Source organism: Cajanus cajan, chromosome 9 (genome assembly GCF_000230855.2).
Source record: "Cajanus cajan strain Asha chromosome 9, NIPB_CcT2T_4, whole genome shotgun sequence".
Classification (NCBI taxonomy): Eukaryota; Viridiplantae; Streptophyta; class Magnoliopsida; order Fabales; family Fabaceae; genus Cajanus; species Cajanus cajan.
Window position 1 is genome coordinate 8,812,145 of NC_138525.1, and position 23,468 is coordinate 8,835,612.

Sequence of the window (23,468 nt, forward strand, 5' to 3'; positions counted from 1 at the left end):
AGTATATGATCATTTTAGAATTTCAAGTCTTTATAAGAATGATAACTTATCCTGTTAGCTTTCTTTTGGTGATAAGTTTGGGATTATTTGGTGATTGGTTTGAGATTATTTGGTGATAGCCTATATAATTTTCTATGTATCATTTTCTTTGATAGTTGTTAAAGAGATATATATGTTGTCATGATATTTGTGAGTTATTAGGAAATCGATTTTATTCTAATATATTGAGGTGTTATCTTGTGGATCAAAAGTTTCTTTAAGGTTGTATGATGTTATGTGGTAAAGGTTGTTCATGTACAGGCTATACGGAGTAAACAGTAATTGATTCATACATGCTTAAGAATGGTATATATGAAGATTTATAGTAGGTATTCTAATATGATTTGATATGCATGTATGCTGATATGAGGATGGACGACCTTAGGAGTGAATTAATGAAGGTTGTGAGATTGACTTTAGGATGTGATATCATCGTATTATAATTGAGGATGAAAATATATTCAAGACAGCTTATGCCAAGTTATCTAAGTATGAATTTTTATGAGGTGAATTTTCTAGGTTGTGTAATTTCTAGTGGAGATATAACGTAGATCTATTTATGATAGAAGTTGTGGGAGATACCTAGGTCAATTAGTTAGGTTAAGAGCTTTGTTGCATTAATTAATATAGGAGATTTATTGAGATAATTTCTAAGATAGTATTACCTGTGTCTGGATTAACCAAGGAGAGAGAGTTGCCTTTATGGAATAGTAAGTGTGATAGTAGTTTTGAAACTCTTAAGGAAAGATTGACTAGTGTTAAGATTATCAAACTTTACTAAGTGTTATGTGGTATATAGTAATGCTTTGAAGACAGGTTTGGGTGGATTATTTCCATGACCTTGAATTAGAAGTCGTAATAGTTACGCTTGAAATTTTGGAAACATTATTGGTATGATTCTAAGTTTGAGATATTTAGTGATCATAAGAATTTTACATAATTGTTTGATCCAAAGGAGTTGAATATGAGACAAAAGAGATAATTGGAAACTGTGAAGGATTAAGATTTTAATCTCAGTTGTTATTCAGAAAGAGTCAATGTGGTGGTCGATACTTTGAGTAAAAAAAAAAAAAAAAAAAACTCTATATATCTCTTCTTATGGTTAAGGGATATCTTTTAGCTCACATTAAGAATTTAAGTTTGATTTGTGAAATTACTTCTAGTAGTGTGAAACTAGGTATGACTCGAGTAAAGAATGGACTATTGAAGGAAATTAGAGAAACATAATTAGTTGATTCATTTTGATGGCAAGACATGAAAGTATAAGACAAGATAGTAGATATGAGGTTATGGTGGTAAGACTTAGAGATTGATTATACGTATCTAGTAAACTTACGTTTAAGTACTTTATCCTTGGAGAGGGTCTTAAAAATTTAAGTAATATGGTGACAAATGCCTTAAATAGGATGATCATTGATCTATCATTTTGATGATTTAAGGGTTGGATTTGATTGAAGAATTTAGAGACTTAAGCTTGGTAAGTGAGCTTACCTTAGGAGCATTAAATTGAGTATGTTGAAAGGACTAATAGATTAATAGATGTGATTAGAGGACCTAAGAGTTAAATCTTTTCTTAATAAGCCAAGTAGAAAAGATTGGTAGAGGTATAAATAACCCTTATGCTTGGAAGTGGATGGTGTTTTAAGATAGAATCTATGTGCCTAATAATCTCGAATTAAGGAAGATGATCTTAGATAAATGACATAAGAGTACTCTTAACATTCAGTTAGGAGTTACTAAAATGTATCAGAGTAGCGCAGCGAAAACATGGCTTAGGAAGCAAACTGCGAGGAGCTATTCCTATTTTCAAGAAAATTTCGGGGACGAAATTTTTAAAAGGAGAGGAGAATTGTAACATCCCAAATTTTATACAATATTAATAAAAGGGTTATTTTTATGTATTTTAAATATTTATGAAATTATTAAAGGGTTTAAAAATGTAATATCCCAAATTTTAATAAATAAAACAAGTTATTTTGATTTTAAATATTTATTGAGATTATTAGAAGGTTTGTCATATTTTTATTTAAGTATTTTACTATTTACGTATTTTACTATTCATGTATTTTACTATTCACGTATACATTTTTCACTATTCATAAATACGTATTTACGTATTTGTAAATAGTATTTTACTGTGCATGTGCACAGTAACTGGCGGCTACAGAGGGGGCTGCGGATCTGAAGTTTATAAATTTTAATAAATTTTATTATTTTAATGAATAGTGCATAGTGCATAGTAATTTATAATATTATTTTAATGAATAGTGCATAGTGCATAGTAATTTCAAAATTTCTATAAATAGGGGCCTAAGGTTTTGAAAATTTAGAATTCTAGAGAGAAGAAAATTCTGGAGAAATAGAGAGAGGAAAGAGAGAGGGAATCCAAAAGAGGAGGTTCTGCTCAAGTGGTAGCTCTTGTTTATCTAGGTAAGGGGGAGGAGAACCTTATCTCTTTAAAATCTTATATACTATTATGTATATTTATTTATGTCACTATATTTATTTATTTATTTATTTAGTGGGGTATCCCTAACCTCATCTATTTGCTTATATTTATTTAGTGAGGTGCCCCTAACCTCATTATTGTTATATTTATTCAGTGAGGTGTTACTAACCTCATCTAACTCCTTAACTTTTAATTACTATATTTATATATTTATTCAGTGAGGTGTTCCTAACCTCATCTAACTACTTAACTTTTAATTACTATGTTATTGTTATAATTATTCAGTGAGGTGTTCTTAACCTCATTTAACTACTTAACTTTTAATTACAATGTTTATTTATGTTATTATTATATTTATTCAGTGAGGTGTTCCTAACCTCATCTAACTACTTAACTTTTAATTATTATGTTTATTTATTTACGTTATTATTTAGTGGGGTGTTTCTAACCTCATATATTTGTTTAACCTTTAATTACTATTACTTATTCTATAATTATTCTTATCTATAATAATTATTAATATATTCACATTTTATATTGTTTAATTATTTTATAATAATTGTCATTGTCATTTAATTAATTAGTGCTCTTAATATATTTTATTTAAATTTGTGTTATTTAATTAAAGCTTAAATAATGATAAATTGTTAAATCTATTTTGAGTAATTTTTTATGATTAATATAATTTGTTAAAATGTCTTTTACTCTTTTTAAAGATAATTAATACTCTATGACCATAGATGATAAAGTTTGAATTATTTGTAGCTGGAGGTTTAACCTTGGGGATTTAAATGAGTAAGAAATGGAGGTGGAATATCTTTTGGTTGGTGTTATAATGATGCTCATTTATCCTGACTAGTCACTACAAGTATAATTCAAATTTTATTGTATCAAGAAAATCTAATATTTAATTTGTATATATATTTATATATATATATATGTTAAATTTTTGTTTATAAATAATTCTGTTCATTCTTTTGAATTATTGTATTTATTGGATATTGTTCTTACTCCTTCCTTTCTTTGTTTTTAAATTAAATATATTATAAATAGACGGACCAACTTGAGGTTCCAGATCATTTTGCTGTCCTACATGGAAGGAAATTGGAATATGGAGGCTATTTGATGGATTTATTATAACTTTACTTGTCAATCATATTATTTTAATTGTAATTTTCTTTCTGTTATGAATATATATATTGTATTAAAAGAGTAAGGAAAAAGGAATAATGTGTAAAAGAATACGTTATTCTAAATATTTTAGAACGATATATTATATATTAAATTCACAAGATATTCTTTTCTTTACTTTTATTAAATAAATATATAGATATTATTAGTGATATAATTGCGAAAACATTATAAAAAAAAAATTTATAATTTTTATTGTATAAATTGGGTATTAGAATTTGGGCGTTACAGAAACCCCGAAAATGAACAACTCTCCGATCTAACCATTAATCTTCTGAATTCACGCATCACTTAAGTTCCTAAACGCAATTATACAACCAATCTGCACGCAATCTAACTTCCCTTACCTCAGAGAAGAAGAATCCGAGCTCCCGAAGAAGAAAAGGAGAAGAAGAAAAATGGAATTGCTTCTAGGAGGAAGACTAGCCTTACAACTTTCCTTGGTTCTCAACAGCTTCACCTTCTAGAATCAAGCACCAACACCTAGGTTTCAGTCAAGGAAAGGAATGGGATTGAGTAAAGTGAAGGAAGAGATGACAATGAGAAAGAAAGGATTTTGACTCCTGGAAATATGAAAAATATTTTATAAAATTTAATAAATTGATTATCATATTAAGGGTTGATTTAATCCAAATATAATTGTAGTATTATTATTAATTATTTTATGAATTAAAAATTTAAGTACAAAATTCAACGACATTTTTTGGACAGAAAAATAATCATATCCTCTTTGTTCTCTCTTCATTAAAATCTAGATGTTTATTTTCCTCACAGTGGAGAGGTTTGTCATCAGTAAAAACCCACACACTCGTGGGATCTTTTCACATTTATAATATTCACCATGCATATAATAATACAATAATGTTCATTTATAATGTTGATCATGCATGGAATTGTGGGCATGCAGAACCTTTGGTCATTTACAATGATAATCATGCCATTCCACGCTCCTATCTTTCTTCGTGGTTGAAAATGTATAAATAATTTGCATTATCTAGCACTCATCACTCGCATAGTATTCAAAGCAATGTGGACAAAGAAGTCACTCTCCATGTCCATCATCATTTTCTACATTATGATTGTGTTCTCAACAACAGCGATGGCAGGGAGCAACCACAACCCTCGCAGACTTCTTCAAGTTTCCAATGCAGAGGCACCAGGAAATCAGGATTGGTTTTTTGATACTCAAATGAAAGAAATTACATTAGAATTTTTATAGATTAACTTTTATCAAAATAATATTTTTGTCATAAATTATTCAATAAGAGTTTTATTACTCATTTGAAAAGTTACTATGAGCAAAATGATGTTACATCTGCTATGAACTCAAATGAAAGAAATTACATTAGAATTTTTATAGATTCTTTTATCAAAATAATATTTTTGTCATAAATTATTCAATAAGAGTTTTATTACTCATTTGAAAAGTTACTATGAGCAAAATGATGTTACATCTGCTATGAACTCAAATGAAAGAAATTACGTTAGAATTTTTATAGATTAACTTTTATCAAAATAATATTTTTCAGAAAAATTACTTTGACGAGAATATATACTAATGATGAGAACACATATTCAATTGAATTAATATTAATTCTCTTGACTTTTTGTAAAAAAAAAAAAAAGAACAAATATATTTCGTTGCTTTGAATATTGTGTATACGCATATTAGAAGTTTAGAACAATTTCTCTTTTAAGTATAAAAGCACATTTAAAAGTATCATTTCATCCTTAAAATAGAAATAATTAATTATTTATTTTCTTCATAACTTATTAGAGAAAAATTAAAATATGAAATCAATTTCTATTTTAAAATCAGTTGCCGAAAATTTTAAAAGTGCTTGAACGAAAAAAAAAACAAAAAAATAAGAGAGAGAGTATATTACTCATAAAATATTTAAGTTTTAATTTGATATCAGTAGTTTTGACCTATAATTTTCCCTAAATTAAAGATACGAAAATAAATACTTAAAAAACCTATATATATAAATAAAATAATGATAATAAGTGCTTTATTTTATATGTTTACATTATAAATAAATAAAAATAATTGGTACCAAAAAAAAAATCCTTACAATATATTACCATGCAACATCCGAAAAATAACGTAACAAAAATCAAGTAATAGAAAAAGTGCTTCATTTGATGATTGAGGAAACATGTATTTTTTTTAAGGGGGAAACATGTATGTTTTAAAACCTTCAAATAAATTAATTTTATCATTGTCAAATTAATTAAGAGAAAAAATCACCACTTCTTTTAAGGCATGCTCATCACATAAATTTTTTTCAGACCCCTCAATCTTGATGGACTTTGACTCATTTTGAATGAGAATTGAACATTTTATTTGCAAGCATGTCGGACCACACAACTTAATTGTTTTGAACTTATTAATCTTGGGAAAAGAAGCAGCCTTCAAACAGCCACAGCGGAAGCACACACACAAAATTAGAGAAACAAAAACAAACTCATTTTATTTCTCTCTACTTACAATTTTTACAAGGACAAAATTGTAAACCCTCTCATCACAAGTTTTCTGGCATAACTTGGAAACCTTCATACACAAGTTTTCTGGCATAACTTGAAAATCCTCTCATGACACACAACTACCCAAGTCCCCAATACACCCATTGGAACCTATGTTGTTGTGGTGAGTAGACACTAACTATCACCTCTTATTTATAGTAGTAGTCTACCACTCCCTTCTTCAAACTACATGATGTGGGACTTTGGAGGATACCCACACACTTTGGGCACAACATTCCTCCCTTCAAAACTACTCAATGTGGGACTTTGGAGGATACCCACACACTTTGGGCACAACAATTAAAACAAAATGAAGCTTAAAAATGTTAAAATACATGCTTTCAGGAAGGGAGAAATTTATTTTGATATGAATAGCAATAAAATTAAGAAGAAAAAAATCATCTTTGATTTCAGTTTTTTTTTTTCCTCATTCGCATATATTTTAGAATTTTTTTTCAAAGTTATTCATTCATAAAACTAAATTGCTTTAAGTAAAATATATTTAACTTTAAAATTTTTAAATAAAGAGTTATTGAAAAGTATATACAACTTGTTAATATAAATAGTCTTAATTAAATTTTTTAATCTATCTCTAACTATACAATCTATATTTGTATATTTTTTTGCGCCTTTTTTATTTGATGTGCTTGATAAGAATGACAAAATGAACCAACTTTACCTGTTTTGACTTATTCCTACATCCACTCTCCAAAAACAAGGTAGGGTGCGCAGACCTATATGATGAAAGCATACTAGAAATCTTGGTCCGTCCCACTTAGAGACGAGCTAGCCTGCTAAATAATTTTTTTTATTTATTTTTATCATTAACTCAAATTTTATTTTATTTTTTTATAATAATTGACAAATTTAATGATATTAATTTGTCTTTCAACTACAAAATTATAAACGAAAAATTACTAAAAGTCTTTTTTTATATATCAAAATTACTACTAATAATGTTTTAACAACAAAAAATTATAACAGTCCTTGATAATTACTATACAAGTATTAATAATTTTTCAATAATTAGACTATATCACAATGGAAAGTGACACATTAATTATATTTGAATTATAAAATAAATAAAAATAATATTTAATTAAACAAACGGATGGGTTGATGAGACGGTCCAATTAACTAAAATGTCTAATCTAACCACTAATTTTTAACAAGTTAACAAGTCGTGATCTTTATCACTCTTGTGTTTGAAATGTTATAAAGAATGGAATGAAAACAAAGAATAAGAATGAAACATTTTTTATAATATATGTAAAAATAATTATTTAAATTTAAAAATTAGTATCAAATATACATTAAAAAGTATTAAAAACTCATTAATACATTTTATTTAACATATTTAAAAGCACATGTGCACATACATACATATTTATATTTGAATTTAAAAATCAAATTTAAATTATACCAAATAATAAAAATAGTAATTTTTAAAATCATTATTACTTATTACTTAAATTATTTAATAAATAAATAATATTCATTAATATCTAATTAAAAATAAAGATAAAAATATTAAAATTGACTTAATGATAAGGAATTAGGATAGTATAAAAAGTAAGTTCAAATTATTATTATTCTGAAATATCAATCATCAGTTTTTCATTTCTCTTTGCAAATACAAATGACACATAATACAATAAAAGATTTCTTTTTTCTATGTAGGTGTTTGGTAGACTACAGTTGACACGTTGTTGGCTTTACTATGAAAGAGAAGGAAATTGCAATTTTGTCATGTCGTGGACAAATCCTTTAAGATGGTTTAAATGACATTAACATAAATCATATACTAATTAAAAAAATGAAATTAACTAAAACCACGAGATAATAAAAAAAAAAAAAAAGATATCGTAGATACTTAAGTAACGGTGAAACTCAAATGGATCCTAATATTACCAAATCTTCCAACTTTAATTTCTTTCACATATTTAAAGAATGTGATTTGGAATGCTGTGAACTTGATATGTAATATTCTAATATATTCAACTGAAATCTGTTCTCTTTGATTAATTATATGGCTTAACTGAAACAAATATAACAACAAAAAATAAGAAATTATTTTAGATTTCATAGAGTATAGATCAAAACTCTTTTAACAATATATTCTTACAGAAATAAAATAAACCACGCAATCCAAACCCATTAGATCATAAGCTATAATTTCTTTGGTGGTATAATGCATGTGACTGTCACTGATCTGAAAAGCTTTTGCATACTAAAATAATTTATCTTATATAAAATTTGTTGCTAAATAATCGTCCCTTCAATGTATAAGGGTAAAGTATTTATCTATTATGCCAACCCATTAAATTTTTTGTTATTCTATTAGTTATAGTTAATTACCTTTATAAAAATTAAATTCTTAAGTGAAGTAATGAATAAATGTTAAAATTCAAGTAGACATTAAATGGAAACATTATGGATTATATGACAAATTACAATACATATAAGATTATTTGATAACCTTTGGTGGTATCTTCTTTAATCAAGTTTTTTTTTTTCCATAACTATCGAATTGAGACATTGTTTAAAGGTTTTCAAGAGTTTTTACATAAAGAAGTACTTTGTACAATAGATAACGAGTAAATCATATAAGTTTGACAACATAACATAAAACTTTAAGATATTAGGTAGATAATTTTTTTTTTACTTATATATTATTTAACATGTTCAACTCTAATCAATGTGAGACTTCACTTTACACCTAAGTCTATCTACTAGCAATTATATTGGTCAATACTCGTCTAAGTCAGTCGAACCATTGGCTCTAATATCACTTTTGGAGAGTTTTTACACTAAGAAGCACTCCATACAATGGATAATGAGTAAGTTACATAAGAGAGTTTAACACCACAACTTAACCTAAAACCTTAAGGCATTAAGTAGGTGAGTCTTTTTCACTTATATACTACTTAACATGTCCAATTCTAACTAATATGAAACTTTAATTCACACTTTAATTCAAACAAAACGATCTAGGTATCCCAACTCAACTTAGACCAATAATAATTAACTTGTTGGTATAAATGATAATATATTGATATAATTAATACTTTATCATGTTTTCATATATTATAAAACATAATTGAAAAGAAAATTGTAGTCCTTTTTTACTAACTTGTTTATAATTTTTATATAATATTAATTTTATTTTTCTTCCTTTGTTCTAAAGATTGTGAAGATATATATGTCATTCTTATTATTGTATAATGAGAATAAAATTTGATAAATAAATATATTTTTCTCATTTTTAAAAAATTTTCAATTGTCATTTACTAATTTTATTGATATTAATGCATAACTTTTGATATTTTGATATGAAATAATATTTTTATTTTGTAAAAATTTAATGATAAATAAGAAGGATATAATTTGTACATCCTGATTTTTTTATAAATTCAATAAAATTAACTAATATAATTATTTATATTAGTTTGTATGATTTGATTAAAAATATTTTATAATAAGAAATGGAAGGAGTAGTAATTGATTAATTAAGAATTAAAAATGATATTTATAAAAAATGTAACATTATTAATATACTCTAACCATAATAATTTCTAACATATTTTTATCTCAACTTAAAGAAAAAAGTTAAAAACATGAACTATTGTATCTCAATTGGAAATTTTTATATGAATTACCTCATGTTCTCTCTGTGAATAAAGGATTTGATTGAATAATTTCCAAACTTACTAAACATGTGTACATGGTATGTATTTATAACCTACACCATAAAGCTAAATTATAGGGATTGTTACAACAATAGTAAATGACAAATAAATGAATATTTTGAATTTGAAATTAAGGAGCAATTTTAGGAAAGGGAATATTATGACTTAATGACTCCAATACTCTCTTTTATTAAAAATATTCTCATGAACTATTTTTTATGAATTACTCGTATATATAAAGCATCCTATACATATTTTTTCTTGGCTTTAAAGCATTACACGAGGGGTTTGAACCAAGGTTGGGCCCTAGAAAGTCGTCATTCTGGTATGAAGACCGGTTTGGTATAAAAAATATGGGATTGATTCTTTGCTGAGAACGTGGATATATATAAAATTTAATTAAAATATGATACAGGACTGCCTTAGTGCAGTGAAGGCCGTTTTAGAAGAAACGCCTGTTTGGCACTCATCAATAAATTTTAGTTCATAATTTAAGTTTCCTTTATTAAATATTTATTCATTCATCATTAAAATTATAATCTTATATACGATTTGACATTCACTATATAACATCACAATTGATATTTAAATTAAATATCACTATTAATTTTTAATTTTATCTTATAAAAATAGTAAGATATAATAAAAATAAATAATAAAAATATAAATTAATTTAAATATTAATTATTGTGTTATCTTTTAATATTATATCATAATTAATATTATATTTTTAATAATCAATGGATGAATATTTACTAAAAAACTTTAAAATTATAAATTTTTATAAAATTAAGAGATTAAAATTATAGAATTAAAAATAGAGCGATGAAAATTGTAGATTTAATATTATAATAGAATAAGCATATTTTATCCTAATTAATATTTATCATGCATACAATAATGTTCATTTATAATTTTCTATAATGCATGCAATTGCTTCATTTACAATGATCATGCATGCAATGACTGAGATGCGTTGTTCCTTCTCTCTCACAAGCGATAAAAAAATACATAAATTAGGCACTTTGAACTATCTAATAATTGTTCTCTACCAATTAACACAATGTCGACAAAGCCACTCTTGATGTCCATAATCGCATGCATTCTGATTTTGTTCTCAACAGCAGCACTGGTCGCGACCAACCGCAACCCTTCAATTCATAGACATAGTAATGTTGATGGCCAGCATCATCAACTGTTTTTGCACCATTCTCGCCAACTTTTTCAGGTTTCCAATGCAGAGTTAGACGAAGATCACAGTAGTTTTATTCATAGTCAAGCTTTTACATTGCCACTAATAGGCCTCGGAATTTTCTTCGGGTCACTGTTGCTGGGGATTTTGTTCTATTGGTGCGTATACTTCAAGCTACTAAAAACTATGAGACAACTATGTCAACCTATCGTCCTTTAGTCAATTATTAATTTTTATATTTTAAAGATTAATTTGATATTTTAATATGTGTAATATATGTTAAATATTATATAACGTAAATTTATAATAAATTATAAATAAATACTATATTTAAATATATAAATTATATTTACAATTTATTTAAATATATATTTTTAAAAATATATTATTATATTATAGATTTATGATAAATATTTTTATATTGTTACATGAGATTATTTTTAATTATTAATAATATATTTAAAAAATATTAAAATTTAAATATGATAAAAAAAATTAAATTAGATGAAAAGTTAAAAGAACTCTTAAAAATCTCATCATTGACAAAAAAATGCTTAAAAATGCTGTTATAAAATATATTCTAAAATTCTTTCTGACGAGAGGTTGTCGAAGCCTCTATCAAACACAAAATAAAATGAGTTTAAACTTGTAGCACAGTAGTGCCCTAAAGTCGTCTCTCGAGGATCAAAGGAAATTCTTTTTATTATATTAGCAATATTAACAAAATTTTGGAAAAGGGGGGGTTTGGAGTTTGATATAATTTTTAGAACAAGAAGTTGAATAATAAACTTAGATGATAAAAACTTCAACTTGTGGATTTTCGTTCTTTGGATTTATCCTTGGTTCAAAATCTCAATCTCAAATAATAATTAATTTCTTACATTTAAGTTCAATTAGTTAAGCACCAACAAAACTTAAATAGATTCTTTCCAAAGTTCAAGCGAACATCATTTGAGTCCATTAGGTTAGGATCAAGCGTCCAAATTTAATCCCTATTTGGTCTCTAAGTCCAAGAATCCAACAAGCCATCCATTGGAGAATTTAATTAATCAATTCTTGCTTGTCCCAAAGTTAATCAATCAAGCGTCAATTAATTTAGGAGATTCTTCAAATGTTTAAGCAAACATGATTTGAGTTAACAAGGTTAGAATTATTCATTCACATTTAATCCCTAGTTAAACTCTAAGTCCTTGAATCGGCAAACAATTAATGAGTCAATCAATTAAGTCCATGAATGTTCCTTTGTCTTTCTCAAAATTAATGTAAACAAGTGTCACATAATTCTTGGTCTTGCATTCCTTCTTAAGTCCAATGTAAGTAAGCATCACATAGGTCTTAGTTCAAGGAGTTAATGAGAACATCTTATGTAATGAATTTAAGTGATCAATTCAAATTCAATTATATAAGCATAAACAAGATAGAAAGATAAAGGTAAATTCAATTATTAAGAGTTGAGGATACACAAAATTTTCTTCAAACCTCAAAATCCATTAGAACTTATTACCACAAGCTGAATTAGAAACTTAGCTATCCATAAAATTAAAAGACATTATAACATTAAATAACAAGAAAGACTAAGAAGAAATTGAGAAGAAGAAGAAGAAAGGGAGGTAGAAGAACACCCAAGAGTAACTTATTTGAAAGTGTTTTGGGACATCTTGCAATGGAGAAGTGAAGGCCTATTTATAGCCTTCATACAACACAAAAAAATTGTAAAATAATGGGGAAAAGAGTAGACAAAACGAAATGGGAGAGTTGGTGGGATGAGTTGGTGTTGTTGGTGGGATGAGTTGGATTCCATTTCCGCACCGATTTTTGACCACCGAATTGGACCTTCTAGATGGACGAATTTGCCAACGGCTCCTTCTGTAAATATTTAGGTCTTTGTATTAGCTTTCCATGGCCACCGAGTTTGCTCCATTTGGATCACCACAGCCCAAGTTATGGCCTGAAAACCGAGACATGTTCATCAGCCCAAAAACAGCGAAAATTTTGAATAATAATTCCCAACTATCCAATTAGGCCTAACAACACACATATCTATCTAAATCCTATAATTAGCCATGACTGGAATGTAAAATAGCTAAATTAAAGGAAAAGATACATATCAAATTATGATTTATCAAATACCCCCACACTTAGCTTTTTGCACTCCTGGGCAAAATCATGAAAGCAAAGCAAAGAACAATATCAAAGAAAATGACGAAACAGGAAGAAACAGAGAAAACAATACACACAAGAAAACAAATAGATTTGCACAATCCTAAATGAATCCTAGAAAAAAAAAAAAGGAGTAGACAACGTTCAACACAAAAAGAGTCAGAGAAACTAGACACTTATGGAAATTATCCAAGCATTTCAAGGCATGGCAAGATAATTAATCAGCTCAAGAGGTGAATCAAAAGTAACAGAACCTCACAAGATGCACTGTATCACTGTATCTCTCAAGTGTCTAGGCAACTGTATACTCTCAAAGCACTCATGAAAAAACAAGCAACAGATAGACTTGGCAAGCCTCTAAAATCAATGCCCAATAAACATGCACAAAAGGATCATAAGGTCTTTTCAGGGTTGTAATGTGGTCAAGGACAAGGTGGGATAAAATTTAGGATAAGTAGCTATAAATCAGAGGAACTATAAGAGCAATGGGGAATAAGTATGAAATAAGCATAAGAGCAAACCCAAAAATTGCTAATACACCTCCAACACCAATTATTTTCCTTTTCCTCAAAACAACTAAATTTTTTTTTTGTGTGTTTTGTTTTTTTTGTTTTTTTTTTTGTTTTTTTTGTTTTTTTTTGTTTTTGTTTTTTTGTTTTTTTTTTGTCACACATCATGAAACACTAAGACATATACAACAGGAAGAATTAACTAGCCAAAATTTAATAACCAATGATACATCCCTTACTTATTCAAGAATTTATTCCCAAAACTATTCCAAAGCTCCAAAATTCCCTAAGGTTAAGGTGATCTTGGTTTTTCACTTAAGGCTTGTAATGAGCTTCAAATAAAGAAGGGTAAATAGGCTTAGCAGGGGTTATCAAAGGAGTTAATTCAAGGTAGGCTTATTTGGCTAGAGGCTTATAGGAACAAAAATGCCTTAATCATATCCAAACATGCATGTGAATCAAGAAGTATCAAATAGAGTCAAGACAAGGCAACTGTGCAAGCAATCAAGAGGCATATCACACAAGAAAGAATAGAGAATAGCTTAATTCCTCACACAGGGTATATCTGTCACCTTCAATTCAACCTCTCAAACCTCATAATCAACTTTACAAGCAGAGAAAGACAGGGATTTCAATCCATGTAACATCAAGTAACTCATATCTTAGAGTGAAGCAAGTGCCTAAAAACTATCAAAACCCATAAATCAAAGAGAAACATGCAAAATTTTACATAACAACCAAACATAAAACCCAAAATAACAAAAACATCTAACGAATAATCCCCCCCACACTTAAATCTCACATTGTCCTCAATGTTATGCAATGTAAATTACGACAAGTGAAATAAAAGGAGAGGATAAAGAAACTCCCTCATTTATGGAGGTTGGAATGGATCATGCAAGCTGAGTTCCTTAATAGTTTGCTCTTGGTATCCTTCACTTGCATGAAAAATTTTTAGTCTGTGGCCATTGACCTTAAATTTATTTTGTGATGATTCACTCTTGATCTCTACTGCTCCATGAGGGAACACATCAGTAACTACAAAAGGTCCTATCCATCTGGAACGAAGCTTTCCGGGCATGAGCTTGAGGCGAGAATTGTAAAGAAGAACTTTTTGTCCAACAGAGAATTCCTTTCTTGATATCATTTTGTCATGGATAATTTTGGTCTTCTCTTTGTACATTTTTGAGTTCTCATAAGCCTCTAAGCGAATCTCTTCAAGTTCTTGTAATTGCAACTTTCTTTCCATGCCAGCTTTGTCATAAGCTAAGTTGCATTGTTTTACTGCCCAATATGACTTATGCTCAATTTCCACTGGAAGGTGACATGCTTTACCAAAGACCAATCGAAAAGGTGACATCCCAATTGGTGTTTTGTATGCAGTTCTATAAGCCCACAGAGCATCTTCAAGTCTCTTACTCCAATCCTTTCTGTTTGGTTGGACTGTTTTCTCCAAAATTTGTTTTATCTCTCGATTTGACACCTCAGCTTGTCCATTTGATTGAGGATGATACGGTGTAGCAGTTTTATGTACAACACCATATTTTCTCAAGAGGCTTTCCAAATTGCGGTTGCAAAAATGCGTCCCTTGATCACTGATGATGGCTCTTGGAATGCCAAATCTGCAGAAAATGTTAGACCTAACAAAATCCACAACAACTTTTGAATCATCAGTTCGAGTGGCTTTAGCTTCCACCCACTTGGATACATAATCAACAGCAAGTAAAATGTAAACAAAACCAAAGGATGTGGGAAATGGACCCATGAAATCTATACCCCAAACATAAAAAATTTCACAAAATAACATAGGTTGTTGGGGCATCTCATTCCTTCGAGTTATATTACCAGTCCTTTGACATTGTTCACAAGTTTTACAAAATTGATATGCATCATGGAAAATAGTAGGCCAATAAAATCCTGATTCCAAAATTTTCCTAGCTGTTCGTTGGGGACCAAAATGACCACCACATGCATGATTATGACAAAAGCTAAGAATAGAGTGAATTTCATGATCAGGTATGCATCTCCTAATTATTTGGTCACTACCATATTTCCAAAGATAAGGATCATCCCATACAAAATATTTTTCATCACTCTTTAATTTAGCAATGTAAGATTTAGATGCTTTTTTAGGCAGAACATTAGCAACAAGAAAGTTTACCAAATCGGCGAACCATGGAATGACTGTCTGAACTTTCAACAATTGCTCATCAGGAAAAGTATCATGTATGGGTATCGGATCAAGTGGTTGTTCAATTCTGCTCAAGTGATCAGCAACCAAGTTTTTAGCTCCACTTTTATCCCTTATTTCCAAATCAAATTCTTGGAGTAAAAGCATCCACCGTAGTAACCTAGGTTTTGCATCTGGTTTTTTTAGTAGGAACTTCAAAGCAGCATGATCAGAGAACACTATCACCTTGGAACCTAGCAAATAAGATCGAAATTTGTCTAATGCAAAAACAATAGCCAAGAGTTCCTTTTCTGTGGTAGTGTAATTGGCTTGTGCAGCATCCAAAGTTCTAGAAGCATAATATATGACATGAGGTGCCTTGCCCATTCTTTGGGCCAAAACTGCTCCCAGAGCATAGTTGGATGCATCACACATCAGTTCAAAAGGGAGTGTCCAGTATGGTGGTTGTATTACAGGCGTGCTTGTCAAAGCTTTCTTCAGTGTATGGAATGCCTCCTTGCACTTTTGGTCAAAATTGAATTCAACATCCTTTTGTAGCAAGCGAGACAGTGGCAATGCTATCTTGCTGAAGCCTTTGATAAAACGGCTATAAAATCCTGCATGACCAAGAAAGGAACGCACTTCCCGCACACATGCAGGGTAAGATAAACCAGAAATGACGTCTACTTTAGCAGGATCTACCTCAATACCTCTTTCAGAAATGACATGACCTAAGACTATGCCTTGTTTTACCATGAAATGACATTTTTCAAAATTCAAGACAAGATTAGAGTCAATGCATTTGTGTAGCACCTTGGATAAATTATCTAGACATGTTTTAAAACAAGACCCATAGACAGTAAAATCATCCATAAAAACTTCCATACAATCTTCTAGAAATTCAGAGAAAATACTTACCATACATCTCTGAAATGTACCAGGAGCATTGCATAGGCCGAATGGCATCCTTCTGTATGCAAAAGTTCCAAAAGGACAAGTGAATGTGGTCTTATGTTGGTCTTCAGGTGCTATGTGGATTTGGAAGTATCCTGAGTATCCATCCAAAAAGCAGTAATGGGACTTGCCAGCCAATCGTTCAAGCATTTGATCAATGAATGGCAGTGGAAAGTGATCTTTTCTTGTGGCTTGGTTCAATTTTCTATAGTCAATGCAAACTCTCCAACTATTTTGTACTCTAGTTGGAATTAGTTCATTGTCCTTGTTTGCCACTACAGTCACTCCAGATTTTTTTGGAACAACTTGAACAGGGCTTACCCATTTGCTATCAGAGATATGATATATGATACCTGCTTGGAGCAACTTAGATATCTCTTTCTTTACTACTTCCAAAATTTGAGGATTGAGTCTCCTTTGAGGTTGCCTTACTGGTTTAGCATCTTCTTCAAGGAGAATTCGATGCATACAGGTGGAAGGACTGATTCCAGGGAGATCTGCAAGTGTCCACCCTATTGCCTTTTTGTTGTCCTTCAAAACTTGTAACAACATCCTTTCTTGTTCAGCATCTAAGTCTTTTGCAACAATGACCGGAAGTTTACAACCTTCTTCAAGGTAAGCATACTTCAAATGATCCGGAAGCGGTTTTAGCTCTAATGCTGGTGGTTGCACAATGGAGGGCAACATTCTGTTTGTTGTTATCAATTCTGCAGCTAAAATTTCTGCATATTTTTCTTTTTCATATTCCTCAGCAAAATTGTTAGTGCTTAAAAATTTTCTATTTCAGTACAAGCAGCACATTCTGATTTATTGTTTATGCATGAATGACAATTTATGGTATCATCAAGATCATGTATGTCAGGAAATTCAATGCATAAATGGTCATGTGCATAACAATCAACCAAGTCATCCAACAAATCAATGTGAAATACAGAGTGTTCTTCCCTAGGGTGTTTCATGGCATCTAGAATGTTGAACTTGACTATATTATCACCAAACTCTAAGGAAAGAGTTCCAGCATGCACATCTATTTTTGTTTTTGCAGTTTTAAGAAAAGGTCTACCTAAAATGATTGGTACCTTAGTTGTAGTTTCACCCTCCATCTCTAGGATATAAAAGTCAGCAGGAAAAATTAGTTCTCCTACTCTAACTAAGACATCTTCAATTAATCCTGAAGGGTAAGTACTACTTCTATTTGCAAGTTGAATCACCACACCAGTTGGAATTAAAGGACCAAGCCCCAAAGATTTAAAGATAGACATAGGCATGACATTGATAGATGCACCTAAGTCTAACATGGCATTTTCAAATATGCAATTACCTATTGTACAAGGGATAGTGAACATACCTGGATCCTTGCATTTCTGAGGCATTGGTTGAATGATAGCAGAAACATTCTCTCCCAGACTTATTTTTTCATTCCCTTTCAGCCTTCTTTTATGGGTGCACATTTCCTTCAAGAATTTGGCATATCTAGGGATTTGTTTGATTGCATCTAGCAGAGGAATGTTTACTTCTACCTTTCTGAAAGTCTCAAGCAATTCTTTATCTTTTTCAGCTTCAGCTTTCCTAGTTTGTAAAACTCTTTGTGGAAAGGGTAGTGGAATGCTTGGATTTTCATCCTTTGACTGGAAAGATTGCTTCTCCTTGTTTTCAGATTTCTCAGATGTAGTGGCAGGTTTCACATCATTTTTAACTTCCACAATCTTTCCAGATCTAAGCGTGATGGCACTAACATTTCCTGTAGGATTAGGAATAGTTTGAGAAGGCAACTTACTTGATCCTTGTGCTTGAAGTTGGCTTATGGAAGATGCCATTTGTCCCACTTGATTTTCCAAGTTTTGAATGCTAGCATCAGTTCTTTGTTGGAATTGCAGGTTTTGCATTGCCATTTGTTTTACAAGGTCCTCCAAGGAAGGGTTATTTTGTTGTTGTTGTGGTTGTTGCATTGACTGCCTTGGAGCTTGTTGGAAAGGTTGCCTATTTGGAAATGGTTGTTGTTGTGATGTGTTGTTGTTGCTCCATCTGAAACCAGGATGATCATTGTATCTGGGATTGAAGTTATTTCTGGCTTGGTCATTTCTTGGTTGTGAGGAATTTGGGAAGTTATTTACAGCAGCTACTTCTTCGGGATTATCTTCTTGTAGCTGAGGGCATGCATCAGTTGGATGAGAGGGACAAGCACAAATGCCACAGAGTTTAGCAGGCGCTTGTTTCATCATGGCCAATCCTCGCACCAAAGAGGTCAATTCATCTAATCTATTCTCTAGTCTTTGATGTTCAGTACTAGATAATTGTACCTCATTTACTGACCTTGAACTAGTTCCTCTTGTTGCACCAAATTGTTGTGTGTTGGCTGCCATATTTGCAATCAAGTCTTTGGCAGCAGCAGGAGTTTTATCCATTAGAGCACCACCACTAGCAGCATCGATCATGCTTCTATCCATTGGTAAGAGACCTTCATAGAAGTATTGAATTAGAAGTTGCTCACTGATTTGATGTTGTGGACAGCTTGCACACAGCCTCTTGAATCTCTCCCAATAGTCATGCAGTGTTTCATCATTCATTTGCTTGATGCCACATATGTTCTTTCTTATGGCTGCAGTTCTAGAAGCAGGAAAGTATTTTTCTAGAAACAGCCTCTTCATTTCATCCCATGTGACTCTTTTAGGAGGGAGATAATACAACCACTCCTTGGCTGCATCAACTAGTGAAAACTGGAATGCTTTCAACTTTATGCTTTCTTCATTGCTACCAGCAGGTTTCATGGTTGAACATACAACATGAAACTCTTTCAAGTGCTTGTGGGGATCTTCACCTGAAAGTCCATGAAATTTGGGTAACAAATGAACTAAACTTGATTTTAGTTCACAGTCATCCTCGTTAGCAGAAAATTGAATGCATAAAGGTGGATTTGAAACATCGGGTGCAACCAATTGTTTTAGTGTTCTATTATCAGCCATGTTATTGTTTTGATTACTCAAAGTGTTTCTAAAAAGTCTTCTTCTAGTTATCCTTAGTGTTCTTTCAATTTCAGGATCCAAATCAAGTAAAGGACTAGTAGAAGATCTTGTCATACACTACACAAAAATACAAAGAGAAAATGAAAATAAAATAAAATGAAAGATATCTAATATAACAAAATGACACCTTTAATCCCCGGCTACGGCGCCAATTTGACGAGAGGTTGTCGAAGCCTCTATCAAACACAAAATAAAATGAGTTTAAACTTGTAGCACAGTAGTGCCCTAAAGTCGTCTCTCGAGGATCAAAGGAAATTCTTTTTATTATATTAGCAATATTAACAAAATTTTGGAAAAGGGGGGGTTTGGAGTTTGATATAATTTTTAGAACAAGAAGTTGAATAATAAACTTAGATGATAAAAACTTCAACTTGTGGATTTTCGTTCTTTGGATTTATCCTTGGTTCAAAATCTCAATCTCAAATAATAATTAATTTCTTGCATTTAAGTTCAATTAGTTAAGCACCAACAAAACTTAAATAGATTCTTTCCAAAGTTCAAGCGAACATCATTTGAGTCCATTAGGTTAGGATCAAGCGTCCAAATTTAATCCCTATTTGGTCTCTAAGTCCAAGAATCCAACAAGCCATCCATTGGAGAATTTAATTAATCAATTCTTGCTTGTCCCAAAGTTAATCAATCAAGCGTCAATTAATTTAGGAGATTCTTCAAATGTTTAAGCAAACATGATTTGAGTTAACAAGGTTATAATTATTCATTCACATTTAATCCCTAGTTAAACTCTAAGTCCTTGAATCGGCAAACAATTAATGAGTCAATCAATTAAGTCCATGAATGTTCCTTTGTCTTTCTCAAAATTAATGTAAACAAGTGTCACATAATTCTTGGTCTTGCATTCCTTCTTAAGTCCAATGTAAGTAAGCATCACATAGGTCTTAGTTCAAGGAGTTAATGAGAACATCTTATGTAATGAATTTAAGTGATCAATTCAAATTCAATTATATAAGCATAAACAAGATAGAAAGATAAAGGTAAATTCAATTATTAAGAGTTGAGGATACACAAAATTTTCTTCAAACCTCAAAATCCATTAGAACTTATTACCACAAGCTGAATTAGAAACTTAGCTATCCATAAAATTAAAAGACATTATAACATTAAATAACAAGAAAGACTAAGAAGAAATTGAGAAGAAGAAGAAGAAAGGGAGGTAGAAGAACACCCAAGAGTAACTTATTTGAAGGTGTTTTGGGACATCTTGCAATGGAGAAGTGAAGGCCTATTTATAGCCTTCATACAACACAAAAAAATTGTAAAATAATGGGGAAAAGAGTAGACAAAACGAAATGGGAGAGTTGGTGGGATGAGTTGGTGTTGTTGGTGGGATGAGTTGGATTCCATTTCCGCACCGATTTTTGACCACCGAATTGGACCTTCTAGATGGACGAATTTGCCAACCGCTCCTTCTGCAAATATTTAGGTCTTTGTCGTAGCTTTCCAGGGCCACCGAGTTTGCTCGATTTGGATCACCACAGCCCAAGTTATGGCCTGAAAACAGAGACATGTTCATCAGCCCAAAAACAGCGAAAATTTTGAATAATAATTCCCAACTATCCAATTAGGCCCAACAACACACATATCTATCTAAATCCTATAATTAGCCATGAATTGAATGTAAAATAGCTAAATTAAAGGAAAAGATACATATCAAATTATGATTTATCACTTTCATTAAAGAGAATTTCCTCTCTATATATAGTCATATTATTAGTAAAATTATGCGATCTAAAAATACGAATAAGCAATGGGAGATCCATTTTCAACGGGTAGTGAAATATTTGGAGAAGGTAGATTTTGGAGTTTAGAAATAAATCCATATGGTGGTGAAATCTTGAAATCCATGCATGTTGAATGGGGGTAGTGATCTAAGATAATATGTGCAGTTTAGAGATAAATAGTCAATTCTTAGGAGAGTTGAAGAGAATAAATAATATTTGAAGCTTGGAGATAAAATATATATTTGAAGAGATCGTTCGTTATGACATTCTATCAGGAATAGGTACGAAGGTTTCATTGCCATCTGGGATGGTATGCACTCGCGCGTTAGCCATTAATAAAGAACTTGGTTGAGTGGAAGTGGCAGTAGCCATGGTAGTCGCCGTGGCGGTAGCCATAGTCGTGGACAAAACTGGAGATGAAGCGGCCCCAGTAGTAGTGGCAGGAGATACTATTGAAGCAACAGGAGCAGGAGTTGAAGCAACAGAAGAGGCCATGATAGCGGAGGAAAAGCAGTAAGGAGCAAAGGAGAAATATCACCGGAGAAGAAGAAGAAAACTTGAATGTGAAGGAAGGAAGTAAAACGGTAAAGGTGATTTTAACCCTAAGGTAACAAGTTAATGGGCCTCAAGTAAAATGGGCTTTTTGAGTAAATTCAAATTTAATGATTATAACGGCCGCCAAAATACTTTGGTAACAGTAAAAAAACAGAAACATGCGCCGTATATGCCATCAACACAACCTCAACGGTCAGGTGCATTAAATGAGTTGAGAAGCTAATTTTCAGGTGAGGGAAGCTAGATTGTAGATTTGTTGGTTGTATATGAGTTGAGAACTCATTTGGTGCATGAATGTTGACAAATCAGTGGTTGGATTGATCAACATCTCACTTTTTCGGAGTTTTGGAAAAAATGGGGTTTTTGATGATTTTGATGCCTTGAGAAGTTGCATGTTGAATCTGAAGTTGTTTTTGAGTTGTATGAAGTCTATACATTTCATTTCATGGATTGCATGTGGTTGAAGTTGTTGATTTTCAAGTTTTGAAGGAATTTTTGAGGTTTTTGGAGGTTTCTGGTTGAAAATGTGCCAGGCCCAGTTCTTGCATCGAGCGTGCATTCATTTGAGGCCACCATTATCAAATCATGTCGGGCATGAAGCTGGTCGCGCTGGGTGTGGAGACTCTTGTGAGTCTCTATTTAAGTTTGCGTCGGGCGTGATTTGAATGCGCCGGGTGTAAGTATGTTTGGTCTTTAAGTCTTCATGAAAGTTGTAGCCTTGGATGTTAGCTTTCCAATGGTGCTGGAAACACCCAAAAAGAAGGTCTAGAACTCCAGATATAGTTGTTTTAGTGAACAAGGGTCAAGTTGCCAACATTGTTTATAGCTGTTGCAGTTTTTAGAATTTTTAACAAGGTAAATGATGGAATTAGGAATTGGTGTCTTCATGAAAGTTGTAGGAAATCTTCTTATCCTTCATATCAGATAAGAATGAGCTTGATAGGAGTAGTATACCTTCATATATGATGTTTTATGTGAAGGTTTCCATTTCACAATAAGTGATTTGGTTAAGTTGAAAGTTGTTTTGGGTGCTTAGGTTGATTGATGTTGTTTGGGTGTGTAAGTTGGCATGATAGATGGGTTGTAAACATGTAGTATGAGTTGTATTATGTGATATGTTGTTAAAGTTGCTATATGTTGCATATTTGGTGAAACTAAGTTGTTTTCATGTTGTTTATTGTTGAATTATTAATAAGTTGAGATGTATAATTTGATGTGGTTTATTGTTGTAAAGTTGTTTAAAGTTGTTAAGTTGCATTGAGTTGATTTAAA

General features: G+C 30.9%; 1 protein-coding gene and 1 long non-coding RNA gene across 2 annotated transcripts; one reads left to right on the forward strand and one right to left on the reverse strand.

The window, feature by feature from the left end:
- Positions 1-2,389: 2,389 nt before the first annotated feature.
- On the forward strand, positions 2,390-3,796 carry LOC145951822 (uncharacterized). Its single transcript, XR_014429758.1, has 2 exons — positions 2,390-2,710; positions 2,778-3,796. It is a non-coding gene; the product is annotated as an uncharacterized LOC145951822 (long non-coding RNA).
- Positions 3,797-12,506: 8,710 nt separating this feature from the next.
- LOC145951672 (uncharacterized) lies at positions 12,507-21,564 on the reverse strand. The gene is made up of 2 exons (XM_083063408.1): positions 18,228-21,564; positions 12,507-13,034 (listed from the first exon to the last, which is right to left on the reverse strand). The coding sequence occupies exons 1-2, from the start codon at positions 19,954-19,956 to the stop codon at positions 12,976-12,978; spliced, it is 1,788 nt and encodes a 595-aa protein (XP_082919534.1). The 5' UTR covers positions 19,957-21,564; the 3' UTR covers positions 12,507-12,975.
- Positions 21,565-23,468: the final 1,904 nt, after the last annotated feature.

Excerpts from the sequence above, each read along its gene's own strand:
- LOC145951672 (XM_083063408.1), bottom strand. The coding sequence starts at position 19,956 with ATGACAAGATCTTCTACTAGTCCTTTACTTGATTTGGATCCTGAAATT. Across the intron at positions 13,035-18,227 it reads TCAGAAATGCAAGGATCCAG|GCCATAACTTGGGCTGTGGT; the intron begins GTATGTTCACTA and ends CTCGGTTTTCAG.